We start from the raw sequence: 18974 nt of genomic DNA, 5'->3' as shown, positions 1-18974 counted from the left end.
GACACGTCAGCAGGCTTCAAAAGCATGCAGCAAACATGAGAAACAGAAGCTTTTTTTTTTTTTCAAAACTACAAATGTCTCAGAAAAAGAAACAACAGAGAAAGTCAACAGGAGCCGGTGCCCCAGGATGTAGAGTTGTCATGCACTGGCAGGGCATTGACCTATCCTCAAAGAGCTGCTGGACTGAGCAATTACCTGTATCTGCAGCCTGACAGCCAGGTGGATGCCCAACCCCAATTTGCCTTTGGCATCTTGTGGTTCTGGCTGTGGACCTATAAATCCATTAAGCCTTTTTTGTCGACTTGTGTTTCAGGAACTGAACCGCCCTCCCTCAGAGGGGGCAGTGCGACTCTGTGCTCAGATGCCTTCCACTTAGAAGTCTCTGAGGCCTCCGTGCTTTCCTCACGTTATACTAGAAAATCAGAATTCACTGAGTTTAGTAATTCCCGACGCTGAGGAAAAGTCAACTCAGGTCAAGCTTTATAACACTTCATACATATGGATGCCCATTGTGCTTCATCTTTGTGCATGCCGCAAAAAACAAAACAAAATGCACACACACGGGCATATGCGTTCAAGCTTTTCCCTGCAGAAAAAAACTCATCAAATGCAGCAGAAAATAACAAGGTGGACGCTGGATTGAGAGCTTATTTATTATTATTTCAGCTGTCTGTCATACTAGATGCACATTCATCTGTCCGACGATACACTGAGAAAGCCCGAGGCAATGTAAACGGATAGTGTATCCCGCAATAAAGACAAAAACATTACTGCTAGCTCTGATTTTTTTTTTATCTACCATATCAGCAGCACATCCTCATCACCAGGACAACTTCTTTGCTTTCATGTAGGAAGCTGAGAACAAACAGTGTTTATGTCCCAGCTGTTGTGGCTCTGAGCTGCTTGTGCAACCTGTTTCCATTTACTTTGCACATGTGCACACGGCTGGATTATAAACTGTTTTATTTCCAGAAAAAGGAGGCTTTATTATCAAAATACTGCACCTAGTCAAAGACTAGCGCAGGCGTCTGCCTGACCTGATCTAAATGAGACAATGAGGGCAAAAGGGGTTTCTAGTAAGGAACAGCCTGTCTCCTTCTATTGCTTATGGAGCATTAAACTTCAGGTGAACTCTGGGGTTCAGTCAGCTTGTAACTCGGTCTCTCGCGCTCTCTCTCTTTCAAACACACACACTAACACACCAGTGCACGCAGACACCCATCTAAATTTCATGATTTCTCCTTATGGAGGAAGAGCAGAAGTAGATATTAAAAAAATACCATGGCAGACCATAAATGTGACTCAAGAATGAGGCTTATCTATAGTACTGCAATAGCAGACAGCAGTCAGGTGATGGCACTGTTGCATTCCTTTTTGCAAGCTTGAGTGTTTTCTTTATAACTTCCCAAAAGCAACTCTTTACATTTCATATGAGAGATTTTGCCCAAAGCACAAGAAGAATCAGAGGCAAAAAGGGCACGAGCAGATGCGAACACCCTCCTACAATGAACTCAGCGAGCACCTACGGCTCAGCCAGAAATAGGTCACAATAATCATCTGTAACGGCTCAAGTCATAACCTTGAAAATTCAGTTACAAAATACATCCCTGGTCCCCAGTATTCTGGATGGCCTCAGTTAGTGTACTTAAACCATTTAGCTCTGTAAAACTGGTTAAACTTAGAGCAGAAAGAAAACATGCACAGTCACTCAAAATCCTATCAACTAAGAGCAGAAATGCTTTCCGGCTTTAATTAATTACAGTTTTCTCTATAGGCTTATAAAGTGCTATTTTGTAGTTCCCATATGTTTAATAGTCCCCCACACCACCACCACCCTTTTTTAAATAACAGCTTCTAATCAGACTGCTCTGCATTAGTAATAATTCATTACAAGCTGTGTTCAAAAAAGAGACACATCACAATAGATGGGGGACAGAATAATGGAAATTGTCCTGGTACAACAAAAGCACCACGGCTGAACATTACTGACAGCACCATTTGGTTGACCAGTGGCAGCAGAAAAATAAACACATATGACGGGCAAACAAAAGGCTGAATGGGCTACCAGATCTCAGAGCCAACAGCTGTAAATTACTTCAGTGGGTAGGGGATGGGAAGGCAAAGGGAGGGGAAAGGGTGAAGTCTCATCTCACTGATGGACAAATCAGCAGTTGTGTTTTCTGGCATTGCCTCCATAGGCTTCTCCTAATTTTGTGGCTTGCATGGAATGGGCCACAGTTAAATCAGATATAGTCTTGACTATGAGAGCATACCTAGAGAGGGGCCGAACAATCCAAATATCAGTAGTACCAATACCAACGCTGATATTGGTATTGATACTAGCATGACAGGATCGATATTTTGTTTCTTTCCCAAAGTCAGTATGCAGCCCACAGGATTGTGATAAATAAATATTTGTTTTTTGAAAATGAAAAAATATGCTAAATATACTATTAAAATGTCTATAGCCTATAACACATTTAAACAACAGAACTTGGCCCTAAGTGCTTTAAAGACAGGCTCATTTATATTCCACGTCTCCAAAAAAACATAGTTTCAAAAATAAATGAACATTTGAAAGGTGTGTTTTGTTGTGCTAATTGTTGTGGAAAATAAAAAGCAAAGTGTAATCAATAAAATTGTTCAAATGTGTGAAGAACTTGTAATTGGATGATAAGTCATGACACAGTGATCTCCCTCATGTAAGCTGCCTTTAAGGTATAACTATCATTCTCGGTATTGGTATACCGATACTGGTACCAACATTTGCAGTATCACACAGTGCTGAGCACCACCAGCTGCAGCAGGGACTCTGCAGTTCAATCTCATTTTGAATTAAAAAACAATAACCTGGCTATCATTTATTTATTGCTCATCAGTGATTTATAACTCTGTCTTCAATTAATTATTCCTCTGTAAGATTGTCAACTTGTGAGGCAGTGGCCTCCTGAAACCGACACTATCGGGAGTCACTGGAGCAAAGCGAGAGATAGTTCAGTCTTCTCTAATTTCCCCGAATTCAATTTGAAGCTCATTTGAGGATTTATGAGGAACTGTTAAAGTTATCGATTGACTGATGGCGAGAGCAAAATAGCTGCTGGGACTAAGGTTGCCTGGGACAACTACCTCCCCTTGATGAAATAAGTCCCTGCGGTGTATTGTGGGACTGCCCTGCGTTGTATTGCGCTGGGGGTTGGGGGTTAGCACGTCAAGTGAATGGTTCACGCCTATCCCGCTCTCTCCTCTCTCGGCCGTGTTGTGCCCTCCTCTCCCCTCCCCGTGAACAAGTTATGATGGCGGAACTGTAGATCTCGGGACGAGCAGGAGTGCACCGCCCGCCCTCGGTTAGCAAGTGTATATACTTATTTATTTATCCACCCAACTTCACGTCTTCCCCCTCAGCTATGACCCGCTGGATTCCTACTAAAAAAGAGAAGTACGGAGTGGGTAAGTGTTTGTATTTAACTACGTGCCCACCACCCCTCTTTATTATTTTCTTTTGCTAGTGAACAACTCTCCGCGTTAACTCCCAGAAACTCCACCAACTTCAAGAGGGACAAGAGTCGGGAAGTTGGGAAACTTAAGTTACTGGCGACTTTGTTGCTGTTGTTGTTTGTGACCTGAAGTGATTGTTACCACACTGTTGCCCAACTGGGTTTCACAAGCTTCCCTGTGGGGGCTTGTTCTCCCGTTTGTCCCTCTGTGCAGTTTGGTTTTAAGTGAGAAATTATTTACAGTTCAGTTACTACAATGTGCGAGGAGAAATGGGGGAAGAGCCGGGAGTTCAGTGAACGTATCAGCCATTCTTGAGTTTATAATCCCGCCGAGCTGAAGCTGTGCTGTAGTTAAGGTGAACTTGAATGAATCGTCATTTTGCTGAAAGGTCCTTTCCTTCAAGGACTCCTGTCGGGCCCCCACATGGGATCCGCTGCTGTGACTGCATGCCTCATGTGAGATAGTGGAGGAATGTTATTTGCATAGGCACGAGAGGAACTTTGTGGACAAGTGGCATTTGGCTACATTTACATAAGACTGTAATGTGTCAATGCAGTGGACCATGACCACGTAGCATATGTTTGTGGTCCTCACGACTGTATTTTACACTTAAGTTTGTTAAACTAAGGTGTGGCCCTTCCACCTGTGTGTGTGTGTGTGAGCTTGCAGTTTACTTTGCATGTATGAATGCATACACGTATGCTCGTGCTATCAGGTACCAGTTATCCACGCCCTCAAGGCAAATCAGCACAACTGTTGTCTCTGTTAGGAATCCCTTTGATGTTTACTGTAAAGATTTTATAGCCTACACAGGTTGTCTGGTCATCGGTTTCTTCCCTGAGTCACTGCTGGATCTTTTGGTTTAAGCTACAGACACTTACCAATATCGCTTCCTGGTGTACTACACACATGAGAGTGAATATATCTGGTGTCTTTTTTTTCTTCTTCTCTGGATGAATCACAGCTTAGGACTGAAATACCTTGGCTGTGTTCTCTAACCTGGATCCCCCGCCCATGACTTTATTTTGGCTTTAAATAAAATGTTCTGTGCTCGATTTGCTGTTGTGACTAAAAATATTTCTAAGCCACAATTCTAAGGCCGCATGTGTTTCTCTGCACACAAACTCTGCCTTTTGGTTTGCATGTGACCTTGTTTTAGCAGCTGATATCGAGGAATATATATATATATATTGTGTAGATGGTGCCATTCTCCTGACATTATTTTTCTTGCCCCAGAAACAAGGCAGGAGTCACTAACGTTGTACGTAATCCTTAAAATGCCATCGGACCCCCGTACAAGGGCTTACATTTTTAATCCGATTAGTTAACCAAGGCTGTGCTCAAATACGGGCAACTACACTTTTTTGGATGAAAGAAGAGATTGTAAGGGTTCTGATCATATCAGTTATATCACACTAGTTAATGGGGAAATGTGAATAATAAGGAGCTTAAGAGCTGTAATGGTGAATTTGTGACACTGTCATAATAGGATAGCTTCATATTTTTTATATCCAGAAGAGAAACGCTGCCCTGGAGGCTCAAAGGCATTGAAATCACCAGGTCTTGGGGAGTGATGACACATGTGTGGCTCCAGAGGGAGCTCTGGAAAATCCGGTAAATTACCTCAGGTGATGTCAGTTGAGTCAGCATCAGTCGGGACTTCACGTCTGAGGAAGAAGAAAAAAACCTGGAGGTACGGAATACAGAACGACCAATACATTTAAATTCCCGGCTAATATTGGCCTGCTTCAGATATGCCACTGTTGGTGTGTATGCTGTGTATTATGTGCGCCGACAAGGAAATATAATGCAGGAGAAGATGCTTGGGGTATTTTACGAATGAAATTCACACAGTTTAACCAGTAGAGCAGCGTTGACTTCATTGTTTTTATGCTAATGACACATCGCAGCTGGTGCCTGCCTTTTTATTGTAAACTGTGACCAGTTTTTGAAGTGACCCTGTTGTTACAATGACTCTATTATAATTTTTTTCTTCCTGTTTCAGTATAAATGCTGTGTGTTCAGTACAGCGTAGTACTGTGATAGTTTGCATGGAGATATTTTATCGATGCAGGGACACGAAAGATCTATGTTTTATAAAGTAAATGGAAATACTCATGGAATACTACAAACAAGAGGGCTCATCTAATGCACCACCACACTGAGAGAATGTTAGTGGAGCTGACGTACACTAAATTGACTCAAGTGAAAAATTATCTATCACTGGACACACTTACAGAGCAACCGCCTAATTCAGAGCACGCTAATGGCTCAGTCACACAAATGAAAATAGGACACTAGCCTCCTTACGTCTATGAAGTCTAGCTTATGGCAACATTTATGGCAGGTTTTAGTGACAGTGTTGGCACGTTTGACTCATTTTACAACAATAAAAAGACTGGGGTGAGATAACTTTATCTTATTGGATAAAACCAAGTTTAACCGTGAGGGCTTAATTTGCAGTTGTTAATTTGCATATGTCTTTGCAATATTCTGTTAAAATGTTAAGAAAAAGGTAAAAATTCTCAATAATATTGTATCTTGAGTGAAGTATTGTGAGTGTATCTGTTGTTTCCCCATACCTACTCTATGCATAGTTAAAGAATATAGGCAGCTATGTTGATAATGGAATTTTCCATGAAATCCATCAAAGTCTTATCAGCACTGGCTGGTAAATCCACTAATATAGTGTGCAGCATGAAAGAAGTTTCTTCGACTTCTGAAACTGTAGCTCATCTCTGCTTGGAGGTAGATTGGTTGCCAGTCTACACAAGGCTCCTTTAGATTTAGAATAGCATGCCTTTATTGCCTCTGCAAAATGTTGCACAATTAAATTCTGATGTATCTCCTGTTAGCCGTGCATACATACAGAGGAACCACTACGGGGAGAACAAAACCGCTGCATCAGTGCGCCTCCACCCTTGTCAAAGCAGACCTCTCCCACTAGTCGTCTGGAATAAGAACATGAATTTTCTGGCTGTGCTAAATCGAACCTTATCCCTTTTAAGAACTGTCCATTGCGACGCTCACAGTATTATTTGATAACAACACTTACTCGCTGGCGGTACTCATTAAAAGGGCCCCTTCAGAAATGTTTGAAGAGGCCTAAAAATATCGCCTTGAATAATAATGTGTGTCTGAGAAGGGCTTACACTCTTCAAGAAAATGTAATAGACCATCTAAAAATTCTTAAAAGCACAATGTGAAAGTTAGTTTCATTAGAACCATGATGTCTCCCGATAAACTGAGTGGTGCGCTATCGTTTTACGTGCCCTGGGTGCATCAGGTGTCCAAATCAGTCTTGTGTAAGCAGTTTGTTGGCCCACAATGACTGTGAAAATAGCTGTGTCACAGTTATGCTTGTTCACATACATACAAATTTAAGCTGATGAACACCCTTTAGTGCAGGGAAGTCGAGACAGTTCCAGTGAAGTAACAATAAACATTTCTGAGTAACAATAAGCGGCTTGTGTGATAATTGAGTCATAATTGTAAAAGCTGTCTTACAGTTTCTTACAAGCAACACTTCTGCCTCCTGTTATTACCTGAAGTTTTCCTCAGAGAGCTGCCATTCTAGCCACCACAACTTCCACTTGATGAAATTAGGCAATAAATAGCATGTAGCATTTTCTTTAAAATGATGAACCGCTTACTTTTGTTCTCTCTGCTTGCCTGGGGTGGGCGGGGTTGGGGGGTGGAGGTTGTTATTAACAAAATCCACTGGCTTTGCAGCGTAAATACATCACAGTCATTACATCCCCCAGTTTGCCAATCTTGCCATGTCAAACCTAACTGCAGCCGGTGATTTGGAGATAAGTGCTGCCTTCGTTCTCAGTTCGGACAGACTGAACCAATACCTGTTTGCTTTTAAAACGTAATAGCAGATGAATCTCCTTCTTCTTTTACAACCTGGTGAAAGAAGTCTGTACTTCTAAGGTTTTTTTAATTTTCTTTTTCTGTTTAATGTTGCAGCAGGGTTTTTTTTCCCTACCCAAATAAAAAGATGAACCCAAGCTGCTCTAATTTTATCCTTTTTTGCACTTTTTGCTTTGAACTTGAGAATTAACTTTCTGATTTATGGATAACATAAAAAGACTTATTAGCTGGAGCACAGTTTTAAGATCATTTCTGGCTGTCTAGACAAGGAGATGGGAGGCTCGAGGCTTTTCTTGTGAGGCCTTTACCTTTTGAGAAATGCTGCCGGGGGAGAATTGGCTCAAAAGCAAACCTTAATAGACTTACTTATCTAATGGCTTTTTGGAGAGATACTAACTGAACCTGTCCCTGCTTTTGGTAGTGTATGACATTTGTATGCCACAAGAGATACTGGATGTGATACATCACTGAGTGGTAGTTTATAGGAGGAAATAATAATATTTTAGTAGTTGCATCTGAAAAGTGATTTGATTTTGTATAAATGAATATGCTGCCTGTGCATCAAACCCCGTGCAGCGTGGCACTTAGTATTTCTATCCCATTATGGACTTTATGTTTTTTTTTTTTTTACTGCACTGAAGGCTTTTCTACATTGAATGCAGAGGATTTGTATAGTAACATTTTCAAGGATTTCTTTCAGAAATTGATTCTTTCATCATTTAAAGCTGTTTTTTTTTTCTTTTCTTTTAATGCTGTGTTGTTTTATCTTGGTCATGCAATGGTCCTTTCATGCCCAGTCAGCACTAAGAACAATAGATTCTCATTGTATTGTGTTAACTTTGATGAGCTGCCAGCGGCTGCCCAAACTCTTCGACTGGGGTGTTCTTTAATTGTTGGCTAGTGCACCTCTATGGTAAATCATTTAGGGGGAATCAGGCTGACTCTGATTTAACATTAGCATGCTCATTAACTTGAACTTGTGCCGATAGAGCTTTATTGGACTTTACAACAGTAGCTACAGGCTCAGCATTTGAAGTTTAAGAGGAAGACAGGGTGCCTCAGAGTGGCACAGATTAGCTTTGCTGCCAGAGCCCAGACTGATGCTTTTGCTTTAGACAGTGTGGCTCTTGCCAGGCCCGGACACTGTCAAGTTGGTGAATGGCCCATTGTCACTCTTGGCTTGACTAGAGGCAGATGTCATTTTCTTCAGTGCACATATTCTGGCTGCATATATAATTAATTTCCTGGTGATTCATAGTATGCCTGTAACTTCTTTTTAAATACAAAGACGATTCCAAAAAAGTTCAGACTGTGTAAACTGTAAATGAAAAGTGAATGCAATGATTTGCAAATCTCATAAACACACATTTTATTCGCAATCGAACATAGAAACCACATCAGTTGTTTAAAATGAGAAAATCTACCATTTCAGGAAAAACAAATAAGTTACATTTGAATTTGATGACAGCAACATGTCTCAAAAAAGTTGGGTCAGGGGGGCCATGTTTACTACTGTATAGCGTCCCCTCTTCTATTAACAAAAGTCAAAAATATCTGGGCGCTGAGGAGACCATTTATTGGACTTTTGGGAGAGGAATGTTGTCCCGTTCTTGTCTGACAGGATTATAGCTGCTCAGCAGTCCCCCATTTCTCATTTCATGATGGGCCAAATGTTTTCAGTTGGTGAAAGGTTTCGGCGACAGACAGGCCAGTTCAGCAACCGGATTCTTCTATTATTAAGTCATGCTATTGTAATAGATGCAGTATGTGGTTTTTGCATTGTCTTGCTGAAAAATGGAAGCCCTAGGCTCAAAAGACATAATCAAAGCTCCCAATTCCATAGACACTAATGGATCCCCAGACCGTCAGAGATACAGGCTTTTTTGCTGAGCAACAGATCGTCCCTCTCTTTTTTTTTTTTTAGTCGGGAGGACTTACAAGAAGAATTTCAAATTTGGATTAGTCTCACCACAGTTTTCCAGTTTGTCCATTTTAAATGAACTTGGCTCAGAGTAAACAGCAGTGTTTCTGGATCATGTTCACATACAGCTTCTTCTTTGCACAATAGAGCTTTACCCTGCATTTGTCTATGCCACTTGTGGAAGTATTCCTGAGCCCATGCAGTGATTTGCATGACAGAATCATGTCTGTTTTTAATGCAGTGCTGCCTGAGGGCCCAAAGAGCATGGGCATGCAATACTAACTTCCATTGTCCTTGCGCACAGAGATTTCTCCCCATTAACCTCTTTAGCTGCAGTTTTAGCAGCTATTTTTTTTCTTCCCCTTACATCTTCATCCTTTTGTTTCTGCATCCCAACTTCTTTTCTTACAGTGATACATTTTCTCACTTTAAACATTTGAGACTTTGTTCTGTTGTAAATAGAATTGTGTTTCTGAGCTCTACAAAACATTGGAATCTGTTATTATTTACATTTTGCACACCATCTTTTTTTTTTTTTTTTTAGATTTGGGATTGGAAAACAACATCTGTCGCTTCTGTTCATGTTCATGTTCAAAAGCAGGAAAAGTTGAACTATTATTAGGTTGCACTAGCTGTCTATTTTGTTGACACAAGGAAGAACCTCACACCTGTCCAGGTGCTCCTAACAAAACAGCCGTCAAAAGCCAACGTGATATTCCAGGAGTTTTTTTTGCGCAGAAATGCAAACAAAGTCTCAAGCAAAAATGTGTTTTATGGAAAGCCGATGAGGAGGAAGTCAAAGAGAAGGAAAAGCAGTCACATTCAGTGATTTGTCAAGTTTTGGTATTCAGACTGAGGTGTGATAAGCTGAGCCAGTTGGAGCGTGCAGTGAAATCTGGCCTCCAGCAACAAGCATTATCACCATGCAAGTCAGGGCAGAGCTCTGCTCATAGTTCCTCCATCTTACTGTGAGAATGAGTGGCTGCGCGTTATTGCAGCTCCCTCAAGTCGTGAATAAGACCTTTGCTACAGTAGTGTTTGCCAAGGTTTCTCTTTTGCAGTTTTATGCGCGCGCGCATGTGTGTGTATATGAGTGAGTGTACATATGTTTTTACGCACAAGCATTTTCTTGTATTAACCCCTCCAATGTCTGTCCTGGTAAACGGCTAAAAAGGAAAAGATAGGAGCTGCCTCCAGGAAAGCTGCAAGGTTAAAAATGAGCACAGGGAGGGGCAGCGCTTGCAGGTGAGTCACTTGGCAGAAACACAGGCTGCAAGTGTAACTGCCGACCAAAGGTCACAGCACGCATGTTATCGGATATAGGGAGAGTCTGATGCTATTGCTTTTTTAGCGGTACTCCTCACGTTTGACACTGCAACTACCTGCTCCGGCGCGGTCTATTTACTGGAACGTTAATCACAGCCCGAAGGCATCCAATTCAATTAAAAATAGCACAAACGCTTTAGAGGTTTGAGTCACACAGGCGTGCTGCACAAACACACTGCCTGCTTTTAGAAAACGCAATAAGATGAGGAATAAATCAAAGATCAAGATCCTCTCTGCTGCGCGTGCGTGCTCTGTGACATGGAGGTTGAATTGGTTTCTTTTTTCCAGTGAGAAACTGCAAACCTCTGATCCAGAACTTCTTTTAAAACAGACTTGCTCCTCTGTGCAATAAGTGATTGAAAAGGGATTTGGGGTTTTTGCAGTAATTCACCGGACCTTGAGGAGGAACAAAACTCGTCAATCAATCTGTCTGCCCGAACCTTTTTATTTAATTTTTTTTGGTTAACAGTTTTTGTTGTGTGTGTGTGTGTGTGTGTGTGTGTGTGTGTGTGTGTGTGTGTAAGATTCACATTATGAGACAGTCCTGCTTTGTCCTTCAGTGATCTACAATTATGATGCCAGTGGCGAACAGGAGCTGTGTCTACAAGTGGGGGACACGGTGCACATACTTGAGAAATTTGAAGGTGAGCAAGCATAAGCACACAGCAGGCCCCGACACATCCCTCTTTCCCCTAATCTAAAGCAAGCTGACACAGGAACTTAAATGAGATGTTGAACTAACTGGCACTCAGTGTGTTATGCATAGTAATGTAAATGAGTCTATTACATTGTCCTCCTGACATCACTCCTATCTTGCTCTATCCCTCAGTGTAACGTTTTTGTTGGGTAATTTATGTCTTCTTAGGCTGGTATAGGGGCTATGCTCTACGCAGGAAATCACAAAAGGTATGGGCAATAGTGCTATATTATCATCATTGTCTTGGTGTGTATGTGTGTGTGTAATTTACTGATCACTATGAAATTTTTCTTTTTCTTCAGGGCATTTTCCCTGCTTCCTACATCCACTTAAAGGAGGCTACGGTTGAGGGAATAGGGTGAGATCACATATCAGTAAACAGATCATTTTGATGATAATCTGCTCTGCTTTTGGTTTGCTGTCCAGCCTTGTGTTTTGCCAGCAACATAGCAGTGCACTTACAATTATCATAAGTGAGGACTCAGTAATGCTTTTCTTGGCTGTGTAAGGAAACCATCCACCTATTTATCATGTATAGAAAAGCACTTGAATCTATCCAAATTATATGACATGATCTATGAGTGATGAGCCACTTTTCCAATGTCTTTCTATTCTCTTTTTGTGGCTGGTAGCCAGCAGGAAATAATTATTCCGGCCGATTTACCCCTGGTACAAGAGCTCGGAGCTACTCTGAGGGAATGGGCCCAGATATGGCAGAAGCTGTATGTGGTATGTGGAGACTTTTTTCTTTTATCTGCCACTTTGACTTTTGTACACACAGTTCCGTGCACCTCTGTTTTTCACCCCTTTGACACACTTTTGTTATAAAGTTTCATTGCTCTTCATTCCTCTGAAGAAAGGTATTACTTATAATAAAACCTGTTTAACTGGCAGGAGAACAAGACAATTTTGTTCAGGACTGTGCAGCAGATGGCCTACAGCCTCATCGAATATCGATCTCAGATAGTGTCAGGAACGCTGCCCAAGGATGACCTTGTAGAGCTCAAAAAGAAAGTCACAGCAAAGATTGATTATGGAAACCGGTATGAATCCTTTTTTTTTTTTTTCCCTTTAGGAACTATTATTGTTGTAAAATCTCCTCAGGTTGTATGGGTGAGCCTTTTAAAATTGCTTCTGTAAACTTATTTGATGCTGTGTTGATCCTCTGGCTTGCTCAGGATTCTGGGTCTGGACCTGGTGGTGCGGGATGAAGCGGGAAACATGCTGAATCCTGACAGGACTAGTACGGTCAGCCTGTTCCGGGCCCATGAGACCGCCTCCCGCAGCGTTGATGACAGGATACAAGAGGAGAAGGCACAGTTCCGATTTGTTGATACTATCACTGGCTGTCAGTTTCATTTAATGTTGTTGTCCACTCACTGTTTCCGGCCTTGTTTTCATCCAGACACGGCTACAGAACCTGGAAATGAGGCGTCAGACTCTTTTCAGTACAGTGCACACCTACAGCTTGTTCATGAACTTGAAAAACTTTGTGTGTAACATTGGAGAAGATGCCGAGCTGCTAATGTCTCTGTATGACCCGGATCAGTCTGAATTCATCAGGTTAGCTTGTTTTTTTTGTTTTTTGTTTTTTTCTCTTAACTCGACAACTAAACAAGTTTGCCGTTCGATAGTTTGCGCTCGTCTATGCCTCTAAAAGTCTATAGAAATGTTCACAATGTTTATATAATTGATCAGAAAACTTTTAAAGAAGTATTAATGGCTCGCAATACTACAACTGCTAAAGTGAAAAATTAGGAATTGCAATTATTTATGTAATGCAATGGGGAAAACAAATGTAATAATGGCTGGAGGTTGTGCATTATCGTCAAATAACTCAGCACAGCTCTGCTTTAAATTAGCACTCAAGGCTGATCGTTGTTAGGCATTCATCTGCTTGCTGGTGTAGAAAACTACCGTCTCTATTTGCTGTTAGACATTATACCCGCATAAATAATGGAAGTGATTAAAGCAACCTTTAAAAAGTAAACATTTTGCTAACTGAATGTTAGACAAATTAGTGGTGCAAAACCTCGAAACAGTCATACTGCCGATGCTCATATCTGACCCACCACGTACAAACGCAACGAGTGGAAATGACACTGTTTTCACTTTACGCTCAGACGTTGAGATCTTGTAGATGGAACATTTTAAGTGCAACAAATAGCTTTAGATCTGGCAGGGCTAAAGCTGAAAGAAGTCAGACTTGGCGAGAAAACCCAGGCTGACCAGCTGACCTCAGTGCCTCACTACATCAGCAGATGGCTGGCAGATATTATTCGTGGTTTGCTGTTTAAGCTGCTGGCCTGCAAGCTCTTATTGCTGTTTCTGCAAGTTGCTTTACAACCCACCTCCATCGTTTCATGCTACTCGTGCTTTGTCTCACTGAAGCTGCCGTCACACACGGAGTGATTTGAATGTTAAGCATCGCATTGAACTTCACAGTTGGTTGCTAGTTGAAATTCCGGTTGCCTAGATAGTCCTAAAATGTAGCCTGTCATGCATCACTCTTCAGTATTCAAGGTTCACCTTCTACCAGATTGCAGAAGTTGGAACAGTTTGTTGCCAGGATGGGGCTGGTCCTTCAGTATCTGCGCTGCTCTAGTCCGGCATCTCCTGGTGTAGGTGTCCTGAAGCGGGGGGAGAGCAATCCTGCAGCAGTGTTCTGCTGTACGGATCACTCTCTGGAGAGCTTTTTGGTCCTTCACACAGCTGTTCCCAAACCACGATGTCATGTTCTGTGTGAGGATGCTCTCCACAGCACCTGTATAGAAAATCCTGAGGATCTTTGGAGAGACCCTGAACTTCCTCAGTTGTCGTAGGTGATACAGGCGCTGCCTAGCCTGGACCTGAATGTGGGCAGCCCATGTCAGGTCTGAGGAGATGTGGACACCAAGACACTTGAAGGACTGCACCCTCTCCACTGGAGCTCTATTGATGATAATGGGCTTGTAGTCTCTGTGCTGACCCCTTCTGAAGTCCACCACCAGCTCCTTGGTCTTGCTGACGTTCAGCTGGAGGTGGTTGTCCTGGCACCATGATGCCAGATTCTTCACTTCATCCATGTAGGCCGCCTCATCGTTGTTGGAGATGGCACCCAACACCACTGTGTCATCAGCAAAGTTCACAATGGTGTTGGAGCCATGGGTGGCCACACAGTCTGAAGTGTAGAGGGAGTAGAGCAGTGGCGAGAGGACACATCCCTGAGGTGCTCCTGTGTTGATGGTGATGCTGTTAGAGACGCATCTACCCACCCTCACCACCTGAGTTCTGCCAGTGAGGAAGTCCAACACCCATGCACACAGACGGCTGTTAAGTCCCAGATCCCTCAGCTTTGTGAACAGTCTGCAGGGCACTATTGTGTTAAACGCTGAACTATAATCAACAAACAGCATTCGCACATAGTTACCCTGTTTCTTGTCCACGTGGCTGAGAGTGGTGTGTAGGACGTGGGCGATGGCATCCTCTGTGGATCTGTTGGATCTGTAGGCGAACTGCATCGGATCTGTGGTGTTTGGGATGGAGGAGGAGATGATGTTCTTCAGCAGCCTCTCAAACACCTTCATTACTACCGAGGTCAGTGCAACTGGCCGGTAATCGTTCAGGGATGAGGGTTTGCTGTTTTTGGGCACAGGGATGATGGTGGATCTTTTGAAGCATGTGGGGACCACAGACTTCGCCAGGGACTCGTTGAAGATGTAAGTGAACACACCTGCTAGCTGGTCAGCACAGCAGCGTAGCAGACGGCCGGTGATGCCGTCTGGTCCCGCCGCTTTCCTTGTTTTAACTCTCCTCAATGCCGCTCGGATGTCATGTTCCGTGATGCTGGTCTATTCTGTTATTCTGCATTCTTATTAGTATTCACTTCACTGGCTTGCCACGGAGATGACCCACCTGCTTCGTGTTGACAGCATTGCTTAAAGCCACCCTGAATGACATTGGCTTTCTATGGTCACCACGTTGCTGCAAATCACTTCCTGTGTAGATGCAGCTTTGATGTCATGTGCATTGTTATGGGATGCTCTGTTCTGTGGGGGTGTCTCGCTGCTGTCCAACCTGCATTTTTCCATATTTGTGCATGGAAAATGCAGGGATGTGTGCTCTCGGGGAGGTCCCAGAACAGGGATGTACCGCCAAATATAATTTACTGCAGATGGAATCAGTCTTGTTTTGACTAAAATGGTCCTGACAGAAATACCAATAATGACCGGCTGGTGATGATTCTTTTAGGATGGCTGCATCCTCCTATGTTTGGTAAGGCCTACAGGGATATCTAGGCTCTTATAATTATGGCATTTAAAATATGCAGACACTTGAAATTTTTTTCTGGAAACTTTTGGATTTTATTGGGTGAGACATAAAATAATGCTGCTTTTACATCACTGGCTTTGGTTTCAGATAACGCCGTCTCTAACTGTGACTTTTATTTAAATTCTTGCAGTGAGAACTTCCTGGTGCGCTGGGACAGTACGGGAATGCCTAAAGAAATTGAAAAACTCAACAACCTGCCAGCGCTATTCACGGTAACCAAATCCCTACCCACCACAGTGCGTTCCCTCTCTTTCAGATTTAAACAATCCAAGCGCCGCCTGAAGTCTGTGACAAAGAAGACAATTAGCGTCTGGATTGCTCCTAATTTACTAAAAGTTTCACTGAATGGCTCACTCACAGCACATCATTGAAAATTTGAATGCATTCGCCTCCATTATGTTGCTTCTGCTTAAGTTAATAAGCGGTGCTCTGTAATCAAGTCACTGTGTTAACCTCCATGTGTGCCATCAGGAGCTAGTGGTTTGGAGTGTGATAAAGCCACATTAATCAAGGTGTACAGTTTAAGATTATAGCAAAGCACACAAGTGGATGGTCCTTTGAAAAGTAAAAACCTTGAGAAAAATAAGCATATAAACATGCTGGGAAGGCGATGTGTTTAAAGCTTTTACTCCACTCCTTTATCATGGAAATATTTTCCATCTGGTCCTCAGCTCCAGCCCTGTGTGTGTACACAATGACTGGCAAGTAGAGTCACTGCCTTTTGTACCTAATGCACCTTATCTCTCGCAGTGCCATAATAAATAATATTTTGTGTGTCTTCTGTGTCCAGGACCTGAGCAGCACTGACTTGATGAGGCAGCGACTCTTCCTGGTGTGCCAGATCATCAGAGTGGGCAGCATGGAGCTGAAAGAGGGCAAGAAACAAACAGGCGGACTTAGGAGACCATTTGGTGTGGCCGGTGAGGGACTTTTTTATGTCCTAATATTTGTAAGAGCAGTATAAAAGTTCAATTTAAGAAGGAAAAAAAGAAAAAGCTAGCCCTCTCTCGTGGTACAGATGCATGAATAGTTTTGTTGAGGTGGAGAAATGAAAGATCCATGTGTCAAAACGAAATGGGAACACCTGCTTCCTGACCTAGAAAATGCCTTCACTCTGCCTTGGCAAGGCAGTCGGAGGAAAATTGGTTTAGCAACTGTCTTTTTGTTTTCGGCCAGATGATTAGTGGATTTGATGGGAAATGGTTTTCCTCTGGTGTTCCAGCAAATGGACTGAAACCGGAGTCAGAATGAACATTCAACTCAGAAGTCATATTATTCTTAGCCAGGGAAAAAGCGTTTAAAAAAAAAAAGCATTCTAGGAAAAGATCCGGGTGAAATGAACAATTTAAAGGCAAGATCAAGACCGCTCAATATATCTTACTAAGCTGGCTTTCTGCTGCGCCAGGCAACAGGTGAGCGAGATCCAACACCTGGCTCGGCTTCTTTTTCAGACGTGGAAAATACACTTTCCAGACTTATAAGTTAATTAACTTTCCGAGCTCTTTAAAAAATAAAACAGAAAAAAGGTGATTCCCATTTTGCTGTCGTTTTGGCATTTACTAGAAAACGCTGTCAAATCTAGTTAATTAGCTCGTCTTTTTCAGTCTGCATCCTTACTGTGAATGTGTCAATGTGTTTGTCATTGCAGTTATGGACATAACAGACATTGCCCACGGCAAAATAGATGACGAGGACAAACAGCATTTCATCCCCTTTCAGCAGTGAGTCCTCTAATGTTGTCATATTTTTGCTGTTTACAGGCTCGGTCTTGTTTTGTAACGCAACTCAATTGAGCACAAATAATTCATAAGAACATGAATAGCTCTCGAGTTATACTTACTGCCAACTGTGTTCCATTACGTTTGCTTTTTTTTCTTTTTCCAAGGCTGCAGTTCGACTTTTCCTACACTGTATTTCAAGGACAAAACACTTTTTGCAGTTCTAAATGAAAGAGAAGCTTCAAGATCATGTTTTTAGGGCACCTACAAACTGGAGGGGGAGGGGGGAGATAAACAATGACAGTCATATGTTCACAGGGATCGTAGATGGAAGAGAGCCAAAAATATCTCGACTCATTTCTGGCTTCTGTACAAATTTTACCAAGTTTTAACCTCAGTTTTTCTTTTCTTTTCACTCTAGAACAGATCACTCTGTCTTTTTGAGAAGGTAGAGACCAAAAAATAATACTGATTTAAATTTTCAATTCGTGGCATCCTTCTTATCTTGAAAGACTTTGGCCCTATGTGCTTTGTATCTGACAGGAAATATGCAAGCCTTCAGATAAATATTAGTTTTTGTTTGGACATATACAAAGGAAAGATTGCACCGCTGAGCGTTTTAAGCTTTCCAGCCTTGACAGGTTAATGATTTTTTTTTTCATTTCATTAACAGAGTAAATGTTTTCGCACTGTACGAACAATTAGGTAAATATAAATAGACCAGGGTAAGTAAATTTTTAATTGAACACAAGATAAAAATAAATAAATAAATAACTACAACGAGACACTGTTACATTTTTCTCCTGAGCATTGAACGTGGTGAAAGGCTGTGAGATGGAACCGATTGAGATCACCAGTTTTGGCAAGCTGTCTGTAGCAAACTCTAGAGTTCACCTTACATCTTGGGACACACATTGCCCAGTTTAATCTGAGCTGGTCTGGTGAAGTAGAATAACTAAATAATAACCTAACATATAAAAAAAAAACGTTCATAGATACATAAACGTTCATATTTAATAAACTTTCCATTTACAAAACAGCATGAGATGCTGCAAGAAAAATGCAGTTACAACAACACGTCTCAGTTTTTCTACATTCAGTTTGCTGTCAGCACAGTGTGTCGGCTTAACTGTCTTAGTCTAATATCATTATGTAAAAGCCTTGGGTGATGTCTTTGTCGGCAAGAAGGCTGTAAAAGTGATGATGATTCAGACCTCTGTCTCAGATTAAATTAATGGTTTGGACAACAGCTCTCGTGATGCGACTCGTCCTTAACAGCCTGTAACACCATGCTTTGTGGTGCAAAATAAAGTAACCCCTCCAAAAAAACAAAAAAAACCCATTGATTTTCTTTCTCTGCTAATTTTACACCTTAAAAAGCCATCCAGTGGACCAGCTGGGACCTTTTGCTGGGCCTATTTTGGCCCTTGATTAACACCCCGATCTGCTGTGTTAACCTGCAGTCACAGGTAGAGCAGACTAGCCATAGCATGGTGTTGGAGAACTGAAAGCTAATCCAACATTGTAGAAGAGTAAAAACACAACATTTCATTGATTTAATGTGATATATGCTTTTGCAGCACACAGAAACCTGACAGTGAAACCTTAGCTGACACGTTTCTGCTTTCCT

The 18974-nt window shown here is 41.9% G+C and overlaps 1 protein-coding gene across 1 annotated transcript in view; it reads left to right on the top strand.

The window, feature by feature from the left end:
• The first annotated feature begins 3293 nt into the window (after nucleotides 1-3293).
• The window catches only part of dock5 (dedicator of cytokinesis 5), a 36650-nt gene continuing 20969 nt past the window's right edge, over nucleotides 3294-18974 (top strand). The window contains exons 1-11 of the mRNA XM_085367128.1: nucleotides 3294-3447; nucleotides 11179-11262; nucleotides 11484-11524; nucleotides 11618-11673; nucleotides 11948-12044; nucleotides 12210-12358; nucleotides 12494-12629; nucleotides 12721-12878; nucleotides 15757-15838; nucleotides 16417-16546; nucleotides 17275-17347. Coding sequence (XP_085223254.1) covers nucleotides 3405-3447; nucleotides 11179-11262; nucleotides 11484-11524; nucleotides 11618-11673; nucleotides 11948-12044; nucleotides 12210-12358; nucleotides 12494-12629; nucleotides 12721-12878; nucleotides 15757-15838; nucleotides 16417-16546; nucleotides 17275-17347 — 1049 coding nt within the window. The 5' untranslated portion in view covers nucleotides 3294-3404. The remainder of the gene's footprint in view (nucleotides 3448-11178; nucleotides 11263-11483; nucleotides 11525-11617; nucleotides 11674-11947; nucleotides 12045-12209; nucleotides 12359-12493; nucleotides 12630-12720; nucleotides 12879-15756; nucleotides 15839-16416; nucleotides 16547-17274; nucleotides 17348-18974) is intronic.

Source organism: Diplotaxodon limnothrissa, linkage group LG12 (assembly GCF_057381915.1).
Source record: "Diplotaxodon limnothrissa isolate DT_005_m linkage group LG12, D_limnothrissa_male_GT1.1, whole genome shotgun sequence".
Taxonomy (NCBI): Eukaryota; Metazoa; Chordata; class Actinopteri; order Cichliformes; family Cichlidae; genus Diplotaxodon; species Diplotaxodon limnothrissa.
The sequence above is the reverse complement of the archived record's forward strand: the minus strand, read 5'-3'. Positions and strand labels throughout refer to the sequence as shown.